The 12991-nt window shown below is 44.0% G+C and overlaps 4 protein-coding genes across 7 annotated transcripts in view; 3 read left to right on the plus strand and 1 right to left on the minus strand.

The window, feature by feature from the left end:
- The window catches only part of LOC135341040 (chromodomain-helicase-DNA-binding protein 8-like), a 39560-nt gene that overhangs the window by 402 nt on the left and 26167 nt on the right, over positions 1–12991 (minus strand). For 2 of the 4 annotated variants that reach the window (XM_064537505.1, XM_064537506.1), the window contains exons 24-42: positions 12361–12462; positions 11958–12134; positions 11480–11697; positions 11080–11169; positions 10744–10844; positions 10088–10345; positions 9568–9686; positions 3812–3885; positions 3338–3436; positions 3013–3125; positions 2581–2672; positions 2261–2376; positions 1971–2068; positions 1542–1669; positions 1128–1361; positions 848–937; positions 591–740; positions 420–512; positions 202–306 (exon numbers count right to left, since the gene is read on the minus strand). In XM_064537505.1, the coding sequence (XP_064393575.1) occupies positions 202–306; positions 420–512; positions 591–740; positions 848–937; positions 1128–1361; positions 1542–1669; positions 1971–2068; positions 2261–2376; positions 2581–2672; positions 3013–3125; positions 3338–3436; positions 3812–3885; positions 9568–9686; positions 10088–10345; positions 10744–10844; positions 11080–11169; positions 11480–11697; positions 11958–12134; positions 12361–12462 (2457 nt within the window). The remainder of the gene's footprint in view (positions 1–201; positions 307–419; positions 513–590; positions 741–847; positions 938–1127; positions 1362–1541; positions 1670–1970; positions 2069–2260; positions 2377–2580; positions 2673–3012; positions 3126–3337; positions 3437–3811; positions 3886–9567; positions 9687–10087; positions 10346–10743; positions 10845–11079; positions 11170–11479; positions 11698–11957; positions 12135–12360; positions 12463–12991) is intronic. The other 2 variants (XM_064537507.1, XM_064537508.1) reach the window with 2 other exon arrangements.
- On the plus strand, positions 4448–5720 carry LOC135341046 (uncharacterized). The gene has a single exon (XM_064537514.1). The coding sequence runs from the start codon at positions 4608–4610 to the stop codon at positions 5619–5621; it is 1014 nt and encodes a 337-aa protein (XP_064393584.1). The 5' UTR covers positions 4448–4607; the 3' UTR covers positions 5622–5720.
- LOC135341044 (uncharacterized) lies at positions 5885–7301 on the plus strand. The gene has a single exon (XM_064537512.1). It carries the CDS (start codon positions 6067–6069, stop codon positions 7186–7188), a length of 1122 nt encoding a protein of 373 aa, XP_064393582.1. The 5' UTR covers positions 5885–6066; the 3' UTR covers positions 7189–7301.
- LOC135341045 (cyclic AMP receptor-like protein A) lies at positions 7387–8773 on the plus strand. The gene has a single exon (XM_064537513.1). It carries the CDS (start codon positions 7536–7538, stop codon positions 8592–8594), a length of 1059 nt encoding a protein of 352 aa, XP_064393583.1. The 5' UTR covers positions 7387–7535; the 3' UTR covers positions 8595–8773.

Genomic DNA, 12991 nt, shown 5'->3' on the forward strand with positions numbered 1-12991 from the left:
GTACTGCACACCAGTATAAGGCTTGTAGCTAAAAAGTAGGTTTCAATTAATGAAGAGGTGTAACGTGATTGCCACTCGGGCCAAAATAGCATAATGAACCACCCACTCATCTCATCCCCCACTAGCTATAATTACCCACCCAAACATGTGTACCACCCACTCATATCCCACTCATGATCAATAACACCACCTCCCACTTACCCACTCTATGACGACGGGTCCCCAGTTGGGCTCCACGTTGAAGTGAGGGTGACCGTCCAACCAAAGAGAGAGGTTCTTCAGTGTGGGAGACTGCCTCAGGGGAAGCTGTACAAAACACAGACACATATTATAACACACTATTGCACGATCAAGGATTCTACCTTCTTAAATATTCTCTAATCTCAAAAGTACGTCTCACACTAATCATTAATTTATACCTTTTCTCTGGTGTTTCTGTTGACGACGCCCACCTTCTCCTGACCCCCCAGATCTTCCACATTCACCGTCAGGGGGTCCACTATCAGCACATTCTGTGGAACACACACATTGTCAATTAGTACTAGAGTGGGAAGAATATTTTCATAAGACTTCTATTTGAGGACTATTACTTTGGAATGTGCTGTGCTAGTCCTCTGCCTCTTAGCGTCAGGTGTGTTGTTATGGAGATCGTCTTGCTCCAGAGAACGTTTCTTGGGTATCCTCTTGAGACCAGAGCTGGAGGCAAACTTCAACTGAACGAGTGGAATTCGTACCATCAACTGGAGAAGGTGTGGTGTGAGGAGAGAATACAATTACACAATTCAGTAAGTAATCAAGATCACACTTTCCAGCAATTATCAAATACCATTAAAGACAAAGGAATTACCTTGGCGTTATCTGGAGGGGGTGTGGCCATTTTGGATGTGGTTGAACGAGTGCGGGGGGCCTTTTTCAGAGTGATCTTCAGACCTTGACTCTGTGTGAGGGAAGGGTACGAGGCAGCGATGTGTACGTACAGTGAAATCTATAGTGTCTACATGTATGGACATTTCCCACTACTTTTAGGGAATGAATTTTTGGGCAGAGACAATCCAAACGCGAAAAATAACGTTAAACGCCTTTTTGAGCAAGCAGACAAATCTACACACACACACAAGATTTCGTACCTTTTCAATTTCAAAGTCTCTGTCTACCCCTTCAGTTTCCTCAATAGGCTCCGCCCCTTTCTTGCTACCCTTATCCCAATCCTCGTCACTGGTTACGTCCACCTCTGACTCAGAGGAAGATGATTGATCGTCCACCGCGGGGATGAAGAGATCTAATCCCTCCATGGGGCGTGGCCAGGAACCGGTACGGAATGCATACACAATCCTCGACAGTCGAATTACTATAGCCTTGTCCTAATGGGATGCGGAGGGAGTTAAGATTCTTTGATGAAGTTTGAGTATTGAACTAAATGCGAAATTACAATGAAATTACGCAGCTTTGTATGCGTTACATGAGAACATTCAAGGACTCGAGATGCACTGTACATGTACTCCATTCATCATGACTTAGATCACTAACTGATAGATACGTACCTTTGGCCATCCTAGCGGTACCGAGGGGTTGGAAGAGAGCCCCTCCCTGCGTCTGTGCCTGCGATCCTCTTCCTCCTCCTCTTCCTCCTCATCTTCTTCGCTGCTTGTGCTCTCCTCTCTCTCAATACCTGTTGTGTGTGTGTGGGGGGGGGGGGGGGAGGGAGGGAGGGAAGAAGAACATGAGATAATAATTATACATGTACATGTTAGCTTTTCTTACAATACTCCCAAGTACATGTAGGCCTTCCGACTTCTAAACATTTGTTTTTCTTGCAATATTCCCAGAAGGCCATAACTTCTAAACATTATTCCCAGAAGGCCTTCCGAACGCTAAACATACTCCATGATAGCAACTAACTAAAACTGCATGATTGGATAGCTTATGTACTGTACATGTGTGGAGTACTACATGTAAATAGATCGACGTACCTATGTTTGGGTCATAGAGGGCGGACTGTGGCACTGTGGACTTGAACCTGAGGTGAGGGTCGTTATAGATCAGGTCTTCGGAGTGAATCAGCCCGTGTCTGGGTGGGTGAGAGGAGTAACGTGAATAAGCCTCTACTCAACGAGCTCTGAAATACTGTTACAACACATACACACAATGCCTTAACCCAATTTAGAATTCGCGTTAAACGAACACTATCCGTAAAGGGCTACATGTATGTCCACTCCAAAAGGTCCCAAATGCACCATGAAACCCCACCCCCTTTGCTTACTCAGTAACACCCTTGATGAGGTCAGTGTCATGGATGACTGGCAGCCACCACGAGGGGACCTCAAACGAGAGCTCACACAACTTGATTAGCTCATCAAACTTGGGATGGGGCTGGATCTGTGAGGGTGTGTGTGTGCGTGTATGTGTGTGTGGTGTAAGGAACGGACACCAGAGGTTTGAGTGTGTGTGTGTGTGTGTGTGAGTGGGAGCGGGGTAATTAATGTACAGTGTACAGTGTGCGCAATTGTATGCAAAGCTAAAGGCAAAACTACCGGACAGTACTTGGTGGTGAGATATTGTAGAGGGTAGTTTGTGTCTCACCTCTTCTCTGATGGCCGACATTAGACTGATCCTCTGCAGAGAGCGAGACGCTCTTTCTTCATTTATAGTCTCCACAGCTATTCCAGACAACCCTAGAATAGATAAATTACTGTATGGTGGTATGACAGCTGCCTACAGCAACCAACTGAACGAGTCTTAGCATGGGAATGATTGAAACGCTTTTTATAAAATGTGGAAACCTAGCTTTAACCCCTGAAGAAAGGTCAACTGTGATACTCCTCTTGTATAATGCCAAAACTTCAAAACTTTGTTCCCAAAAGGTGTCAGTTGTAAATGGAATACCCCCAAATACTATACTCAATCGCAGCTCGGAAAAACAACAGGAAAGCCTATTTGTAAACTGTTCCACTTAATTAGCTCAACCTTTAAAAAAAAACCACGCCCATAATGTGCCCTCGGTCACCGACCCACCTCTTTTTGACTTGCTCTCTCTCTTCTTGAGCACCCTCCAGCACATGCGCTTGAAGTCATGGAAGTAGAGGGTGAGTCGCTCATCCGACTTCTTGTTCAGGCTTGCCAAAATCCTGGAGGTGTGGTTACAATCACACGACGACACTGGGAGCCATATGCTCACACAAACATATTGTTTACTATAAGTACAAACCCAATACGCGTAGGTTTTCAATTTGGTGTATATTGATCAGATTGATCATAATTATAACAATTTCAGACTTCCCCACAATTTACCACACTCATCAGTCAAAATTTGGCATCACAAAACTAGAAAGTGACTTACCTGAACTGTGACCAGTCGTATTTGTTGATCTCTGAGTTAAACACCACCCCATAATAGGCCACAACTCGAGCAAAGTCTTGCTCCTCCCTCTTAGACCACCTGCATACATATACACACACAGCGTAAATCATTGACAGGTACTCAGAGCTAAGGAATGCTTCCACTTTCTCCCACTCTCCCACCCTCCCTCGTACTTCCACACACCCTCCACCATGCGACTTACACATACACTCAGTTGTGTGGCTGAATAAGATTGAGTTTTGGACAGCAATACATATGGCACCACAATTACATGTACAGCATGGCCGGCAAATTTGCATAAAGTTTGAGCACTATACAATGTATATACCCCAGCACAGCAACAATGGTGATGATATGAAAACTACATATGCACCGTACGCATTTGCACTCCTCAAAATGGTAGATGGCACATGTAAAGTGCATCCAAAGAGAAGAATATATGTACAAACTTACTTCTGAGCAAGTTCTGCCTTCCTCTGTTCCTTCTTTCTCTGATGCTCAGCTTCCTTCTCCTTCTTAAAGTGCTCCTGTGCGTGGGACAATAAAGGTTTATAATCACTCTCTTAAGAGAAGCGAGTAGTAAGGAAAGTGTGCTTGCATTGAGGGCCACTTAGCAGATAATCCAGCAGGCATGTTACAACATCTCCCTAACTAACGACTAAACCCAGCCATAGAAGCGAAAATAAAGTACTGCAGCTAGGCCTAGTGATACACCCCCCGACATACTGCCCACACATTGTACACACATTGTAGTAGCGTACTGCAGCTAGGCCTAGTGATACACCCCGACATACTGCCCACACATTGTACACACATTGTAGTAGCGTACTGCAGCTAGGCCTAGTGATACACCCCGACATACTGCCCACACATTGTACACACATTGTAGTAGCGTACTGCAGCTGGGGCTAGTGATACACCCCCCCCGACATACTGCCCACACATTGTACACACATTGTAGTAGCGTACTGCAGCTGGGGCTAGTGTAGTGATACACCCCCCGACATACTGCCCACACATTGTACACACATTGTAGTAATCATTATGTATCATTACGTGGATCGTGTTAAGTTAATTCATGGTCACATGATGCTGATCCTATTACCACCCACTTTATAGCCCTTACAATAAGCTAGCTAACAAGACCAACTATTATAATAGCTGCTGCTGTAACTTGTGAACTGGAGGCTAAACAAAACAAAATCAAACAAATCAATAACATCTTTCCCACCCCCATGTGCTTATAAATATGGCAATTGAGAAGAACTGTACAGAGTTGTCTGTGCCTCAATATGAAGAACTCGCTCTTGCAAGAGGACTAGCAGGATTGGTTTGTGCAATCATCTCTCTAGTAATCCTAGTGCTTATGGTCAAAGGTTTGTTCAAGTCAAAGTTCACTAGAGGACTGCTGGAATGGATAGTGATCTACTTGGCAATGCTAACGATTGTTGACGATGTATTATTCCTTGTCATAATGCTCCCTACGCTATCGGAATGGTTCGGCTTCTGTCGAGCACTTGGGATTGGACTAGAACTGGTCAACTGGGTGCAACAAGGATGCACTATCATTCTCTCCTTCCACCAACTCTTCCTGCTCTACAAACTAGTCCAGAAAGTCAGAAATCCGTACGCAGCTATTATGGCTCAGAGTGAGCAAACAGAGAAACAAGGAAAGGCCATTAAGAAATGTCACTATGCACTGCTACTGCTAATATGGCTGCCTATACTGTTGAATGTAATATGGCTACCGTTCGAAGCCGAGGGCGATTTCTTGGAGCAAGAACCGGAATGGTGTTGGATTGTGAGTATTACTGATGACTGTGAGAAAGATGGATTGGAATTTGCCGAAGAGTTGATCATGTGGTTTATACCTATTGTCATAGTGACCATCACTGTTGGTAGTACTGCCATAGCAACGCTAATAGTCTGGGTGTACACTACGGTTAAGAAACGCTATCAAGGGGTACAAATCGTCAACGAGAATTACAAGCCAAACAACTCCATAACCCTCACTACGTACACCCTGTTCACACTCCTGTGCCTAATCGAATTAAGTGTCAGAACTTATACTATGATTTATCGCAAACACAATTACACCATGTGGATGGTGTTCGCAGTGGTCACTCCATTTAGGGACATCCTACTCCCAGTGTGTTACAGTGTACAGGTCTTCTTGTACAAGAAACAAAACAGAGCTTTGCTCACACCCTCTCAGGGAAACACTGCAATAAACACAAGTATGGCTCACTTCCAGCCGGATTAACAGTTAATGCTATACATGTGTTTATGTTTGTGTGTACTTGTTTCATGTGTTTTTGTGTCCATTTGAAGAAGAAAAAAGAGCCAATTTTTTTTACATGTGTTTGTGTCATTGAATGAGTATTCTATATGCACCTGTACGTGTATTCAAGAGTAGATAAGACTATTTTTGTATACACCAGTATTTTGGAAAACTGCAAGATAGTCAATTTTCACTTGGTTGTCATAGTACACAATAATCATTGTGCGTGAATACTTATGACCACAGTTATTGTATTAAGTCACATGAGACAGAGTAATATTAATACAGTGACAATGCCAGCACAGGTGGTACATGAACATGCCCTAACAGAGAGTAGCCAATAGACAGCTAGACATTTTAACAATAGAAAACAGCTAGAGTATAGAGCTACTGTGCAAAGAAAGAGTGGTTTACAAGTCAACTAATCATGAATACAGCATACAGCCTTAGCAACAGTAGCAGAAACAACTGCTCAGTATTCGACAGTGAGCGCTATGTTGTTGTGGCACTGGTTAGTGCAAGCTCGGCAAGTCTATCTTTCCTAGCATGTACAGCCGTCATATTCCTTATTGTCTCACTAAGAAAGTACATTTTCTTTGTGCAGAGGCTAATTCTATACTTGTGCATTTGTGCCCTGCTAAATTCGTTTGCAATAGCTCTGAGATTCCAACAAGTCAAAGACCTACCATCATATACCTACCAGAACTCTGAGTCACTACACGTTCTCTGTGTTATAACAGCATTCATTGATCAGACCACAGCTTGGGCTGAAACCATAGCGATATGCTGCATCACATTCAACCTCCTAATGACTGCTGTGTTTAATAAAGATACTGAAAGATTTGAAATTGTGTACGTTGCTCTGATAGTTATTTTACCACTCACTTTCAATTGGATCCCATTCCTACACAACGCATATGGCGAGGCTGGAGCTTGGTGCTGGATTAAAAATATTGACGACAATTGCAAACCATTTTCATTCGGAAGCTACGCAGTTCTTTTTCTATGGTACATACCAAGCACAACGATATTGGTAATAGTGATTCTAGTCTACGCATTCATTGTGATCTGGGTCACCAGAAAGAAGCAGATATGGACAGGGAAACTTGATCTTGAAACGGAACGAAAGAGGACAACTATGCAGAGAGAAGTGCTCCCACTTATGCTATACCCACTAGGCTTCCTCATACTCAACCTGTTCCCGTTTATAAACCGTATCCACGACACTATAGTAATCAACGAACCAAGCTACCCACTGTGGATGCTCCATGCTATAGTGTCTCCACTGCAAGGCGGCTACATAGCTGTCATATACACGCTGGACAAAGACACTAGAAAACGTTTAAACTGTCGGAGATTTAAAGCAGCCCTCTTCCACAAAGAGCCGACAATTTCGGAGTATCCGACCGAGCGTGGAACCATTAGCGACAGCTTGCCGCCATCGAAAGGCAATGTTCGTATTGTGACAGTGGCAAAAGAATCTTCTAGCCTATACGGGAGTACGGATACTAACCACCAGATTAACTCAACAGAAAAACTGCGTATCTAATTGACATTTACATTTTATGAGTTTGCTATAAAAGCTGGCTATAAGCCACGTAGTAATAATATGTTTGTATGAGAATTTTTCCCAATAGAGCTATTGTTTGTTGACAAAACAAATACCACATGCATGCACACAGGAAGTCAGTTAGTACGAACCATATAAGGGATATCGTGAATACCATAGGTCACATGCACAGTGGTAAATGTATCTGCATGCCAACACACCCTATTAAAACAGTACTACTAAAAGACATGAAAGAGTATAAACAGCTTCAAGCTACGTATGCAGTGTGCCACATCAGCAATATCTGATAAAGAAAGTGAATACCTACATGTACTGTACAACTCAGTATGGACAACACAACCAACTGTACCCAACCTGCCCAACCTTACAACAGCCTAGACTATATAGGAGTGGCTGTAGCTAGTGTGATCAGTGCATTCATCTCATTTGTAGCCAGTGGATTTGTCATCTTTCTCATCCTGTTCTTCAAAAAATGGCAGGTCCTTGTACAAAGACTCGTATTGTACCTATCAATAGCCACCCTATTGAATAGCATAGCTATAATGATACACAGAGTCGATTACCTTGACATTAACGATCAAAACATGGACAATTTTTGTGTGGTTGCTGGTTTTTTTGAGCAGCATGCTGGATGGATGCAACTAGATGCGGTCGTATGCATTACAGTACACCTCTTTTTGTGTGCAGTAGTAAATGTACGTCTTGAAAAGCTCGAATGGATCTACATTACTATCATTTTCTTCTTACCGTTGTCGTTTAATTGGATACCCTTTATCAAGACTGCCTATGGTAGAGCTGGGGCATGGTGTTGGATACGAGATATGAATGAAGACTGTACTCCCTTCGACCTTGGTACAGTCTTTAGATTTGTGCTCTGGTACGTCCCGCTGTACATCATCTTGTTGATTCTCATGATCCTCTATGTCTTCATTCTGTATAAACTGCACCGGACGCGACGTCACTGGGTGGGGCGTTACGATCCAACGACCGAGCGCGTGAAGGAGCAAACAAGAACAGAAGTGGCTCCCCTAATCTGGTATCCCGTTATTTACTTTCTCCTGAACATTTTCCCCTTTATAAATCGATCGCACAACATTGCAAACCCTACCAATCCGAATCTGGGCTTGTGGTATTTACATGCCATCACCTACCCACTAGTAGGGGCATTCGTCGCCTTCCCATTTCTACTAGACCCTGAGACACGGAGGAATCTCCACTGGAGTAATTTTAAAGCAGCTGCTAGCCAGCTTTGTGAGCGAGACAATGGGATTCGTGAGTACCCAATAGAGCAGAGTGATGTTGACAAGGTGGAGGGAAAGCAAATGATGACTTTAGGAGAAAATACAAGCAGCTACAACAGCTTTGAGGATAACAGAGACTCTTAAAATGTTTAGCAGGTAGGTGTTTTGTGTTCAATTGTGATTTTACACTGTAACTGCATATTTTTCGTACATGTAATCAATGTCAAACATTTATTATGACACTAGACACAATTGTATACAATGTACGTGTTTTATACATACACTTGGCAGATACTGCATAAATATATCTTGTTTATTTTTGAGCGTGATACTGAGGCATCACAGCTATTCAAAGATTTATCGCACTCAGATTTGAGGTGATACTTCATAATTATAAGATCCCAGGAAATGTGTGGAGTCTTTATAAGGGCATAAGTGGGCACTAATATCTGACAGTACACATGTATAGTACCCCATATACATTGGTGCACATGTATAGATCTACAAGTGCCCCACCATTATTGGTGCACATGTATAGATCTACAAGTGCCCCACCATTATTGGTGCACATGTATAGATCTACAAGTGCCCCACCATTATCGGTGCACATGTATAGATCTACAAGTGCCCCACCATTATTGGTGCACATGTACAGATCTACAAGTGCCCCACCATTATCGGTGCACATGTATAGATCTACAAGTGCCCCACCATTATTGGTACACATATATAGTACCACGCCATTATTGGTGCACGTGCCTACAGGTATCCCCTAGAGTAGCCTAATAACTTTAGGTGCCAATTAATAGAATAGAGTGACCTTAGAGTGGCAGCCACTATATACAAAACAAAATAATATCGTCTTCGAGATTTCATTTGGCACAAAATTAGAGACAAATAAGACTATTTAAGATCGCCACCTTTACTAGACTTTTTATGGTACAGAAACATGGTCTTACATGTACATGTACTGAAATCAATCCACATGCAAGTACGTACTGTACGTAATTATAAACACTCCTCTTGTAAAGTGAGAAGTTGGGCGACCATTTTAAATCACCTGTAAACAAAATCCCAAATACACTATCATGCAGTACCATTAGTGGGCGTGGCTCACCCTCTGAATGTTGTGCTGCTTGACCTCCTCCCGTCGCTGGTGTCGTAACCAAGTGGTTATATAGCGACGGGCACGGGTGTTCACATCCGCCAGGGTCGGCCAAGGGTGGAGCCCTGACACTGTGTATGTGTGTGTGTGTGTGTGTGTGTGTGTGTGTGTGTGTGTGGGGGTGGTGGGGATATACATGTACATGTATGTGCATACAATTGATGTTCCACCATACAAATGTAGGTATGGATATTATGCCATAGACCCAGAGGAGGTACGAAAGGCGCGGTGCAGCTCAAGCAATTAGCCTTTGATGGAACAATAATTATCCGCCCACGTCGTATGTTTTTGCTGAGAGTAATCAGAGGCTAATTACTTGAGCTGCACCGCGCCTGTTGGACCTCCTCTGCCATAGACCACTGTACATCGATATCATTATTGATAATGAAAGAATCACTAGACAGCAATTAACATGTGTGCATGTATCAAAGACAAAGTTTATAAACAACACATGTACAACCACACTACTTACCGCCGTGCTTACCGCCGTGCTTGGTCACCTTGGTGGTCTTCTTCCCGGGGGATGGTTCCTCTAGCCCCTCGTCCCAGTCACTCTCGTTCCCACTACCCTCACTCTCCACACCATGAGCAGCTCGGCTCTTGGCCGCCAGGGCAGCTGCTCGTACGATCGCAGCTTTCTTCTTCTTGGAGCTTGCCCTCGGCTCCTCCCCACAGAGGGCTCGGAAACATAGGGCACGGTCGGCTCTCATTGGACCAAACATCTCGTAGCCTGAGTGTGAGGGGAGAGTGAGTATGATGTAAACATTCCGACCTACATGTAGCTCTCTTGGATTGCTTCACTCTTTGATTACACAATGTACATGTCTTGGTCTCTTGCAATACAATGTATACGTACATGCTGGTATACGGTTAGGGTTATAATGGTGTTAACACATGTACATATGGTGTTAACAGTTAAGCAGATGTATAAAAGCAAACGGTGTTAACAGTTATAATTATGTAGGTGCATAGTACAATATGGGTCACAATGTTATTAAGGGAGGAATACAAACAAACGAGCAGAAGTTACGCCTCCTACATGTATAGTTTGAAGTATAGGAAAGGTACAGACAGTGTGCACTGATGCAGCATTATTTACCCACAAACGTGGGTTAAGCTAACACCCACCGTGTTTGACAATCCCCACAAGGAGAGAGTAGTCACACTCCGCGACCCACCACGGGGCAGGGGGGCTCTCCTCTGGCAGGGGAAGGTTCATCTTAAGCTCTCTGTGTAAGCATAGATAACAGAGCATAGAAATGGTGTAAGAGACGTACATGTAGCCATATTAATGTAGTTACAATTGACACTAGTTTGATACCATAATTATACCAACAACAGCAGTACAGTACAGTACAGTATAAGATTCACTGTGTATACTACTCAGCCTGGTATTGTTTAGCAGCTATGCATGATCTAATGGAGTTTTCTGTTGATGATAATTAATGTACAAATGGTTCTTACTTGATGGTATCCCCGGCCATGATCTGGTCGTACTGGTCCACCAACATGCTCCACCTCAACACGTGAAGCTGTCTCACTCGTAACAAGATCCTGTACAGTACATGTACGATCACACCACGACTAGTACATTCATACAGTGTGCATGTACATGCAGGTAAACAATGCATGCTTTTACCTACATGTATAGCCATGAACAAAGCTGACTCATATATACGTTATAGTGGTTTCATGCAGGCAGTATAGGAGGCCACGATACATGTACATGTACATGTAGGTGTTAGGCAACAGTGTGACAGTGTCTATACATGTAACAACAGAGTATTCAACCCTCAAGTTAGGCAGCTACATGTATAGGCAAGATGGTCACAAGAGCATTAACTCCACTAACCACACCCCTCACTTGTTGGCATGTCTCACGAGGTGCTTCATGTACGAGTCATCTTCGAATAGTGTCTCTGAGTCCTTGGCCTTTAGTTCCAGGAGGTCCTCCTCACTGAAGGCCTGGTAGAACTTGTCCTCCTCCGCCTCTGTTTCCGTGGTGATGCCTGGGTCAATCAGTCGGTTCACATACGCTGTGACCTTATCGTCACCCGTGAAGTGGGAGAGGCAGTACACCAGCTGTGAGAATACGAATGGGTTATTGATTATTTTAAGAGACAAACTACATGTAGACCACAAAAACAATTGTGACATTAAGTTACTGGGATTGGCCCAAGGTTTATGCCAATCCGTCCCAATGCCATGAACAGTGATACATGTACCACAGTTTCTATAGAGACCTCCTGGATAATCAAAACCTATGCATCAGATTCCTTAGATGATATCTAGTAACTATTATTCAATCGTGAGAAGACCCCCCACAAACTACCCTCCCTTACAATAGTCCTGGCAATGTTCTCTATATCTTTGCTCCCCAGCTGCCTCTTGCTGAAAGAAGTGTTCCTAATGATTCTCTTCCAGTTAGCCCAGCCAAAGGTGAGCAGCCCCTTCTCCACCTTCAAACACTCGAGCTTCGTCCAGCCCTGCTTGCCACGTGACGGGAGCAGGTCCACCACCTGTGTGAGGGGTGTGGAGGTGTGTGAGATGTGTGGAGGTATGTGTGTGTGGTGAAGAGGTGTGTGAGGGGTGTGGAAATGTGTGTGTAGGGTAATGGACAATTGGAAGGCAAGAAAAATCATTATTGTCACACATAATTTTCAGACTTTGTTTATTACTACAGTCAATGTACGTACATGTACATGTTAGGACTGTAACAAATTGTTAAAATTGTTAATAACGAACCTCATCAATAATATCTCCCATGTCAACCACTTCCTCCTGATTGTCATTACCATAGCGACGGACCTGTCTACGCTGGCGAGGAGTGTCAATAACCAAAGTATCCTAAACAAACAAGTATAATTTATGATGCAATACTACTAAAATTATGGAATGGTTAAAATTATTCAAAGGGTGGTATACGTATCGTGCTTGCTTCATATGAACACATGTGGAAACCAATGGCCTGACTACACTACGAGCACGTAAGCAGAATAAATGTGCAATAGAACTGCCGTAATGGCCACCCTCGGGAACTGCCGTAACGGCCACCCTCGGGAACTGCCGTAATGGCCACCCTCGGGAACTGCCGTAACGGCCACCCTCGGGAACTGCCGTAATGGCCACCCTTAGGAACTGCCGTAATGGCCACCCTCGGGAACTGCCGTAATGGCCACCCTCGGGAACTGCCGTAATGGCCACCCTCGGGAACTGCCGTAATGGCCACCCTCGGGAACTGCCGTAATGGCCACCCTCGGGAACTGCCGTAATGGCCACCCTCGGGAACTGCCGTAATGGCCACCCTCGGGAACTGCCGTAACGGCCACCCTCGGGACCTGCCGTAACGGCCACCCTCGGGAACTGCTGTAATGGC

The sequence above is a fragment of the Halichondria panicea genome, chromosome 9 (assembly GCF_963675165.1).
Source record: "Halichondria panicea chromosome 9, odHalPani1.1, whole genome shotgun sequence".
NCBI lineage: Eukaryota > Metazoa > Porifera > Demospongiae > Suberitida > Halichondriidae > Halichondria > Halichondria panicea.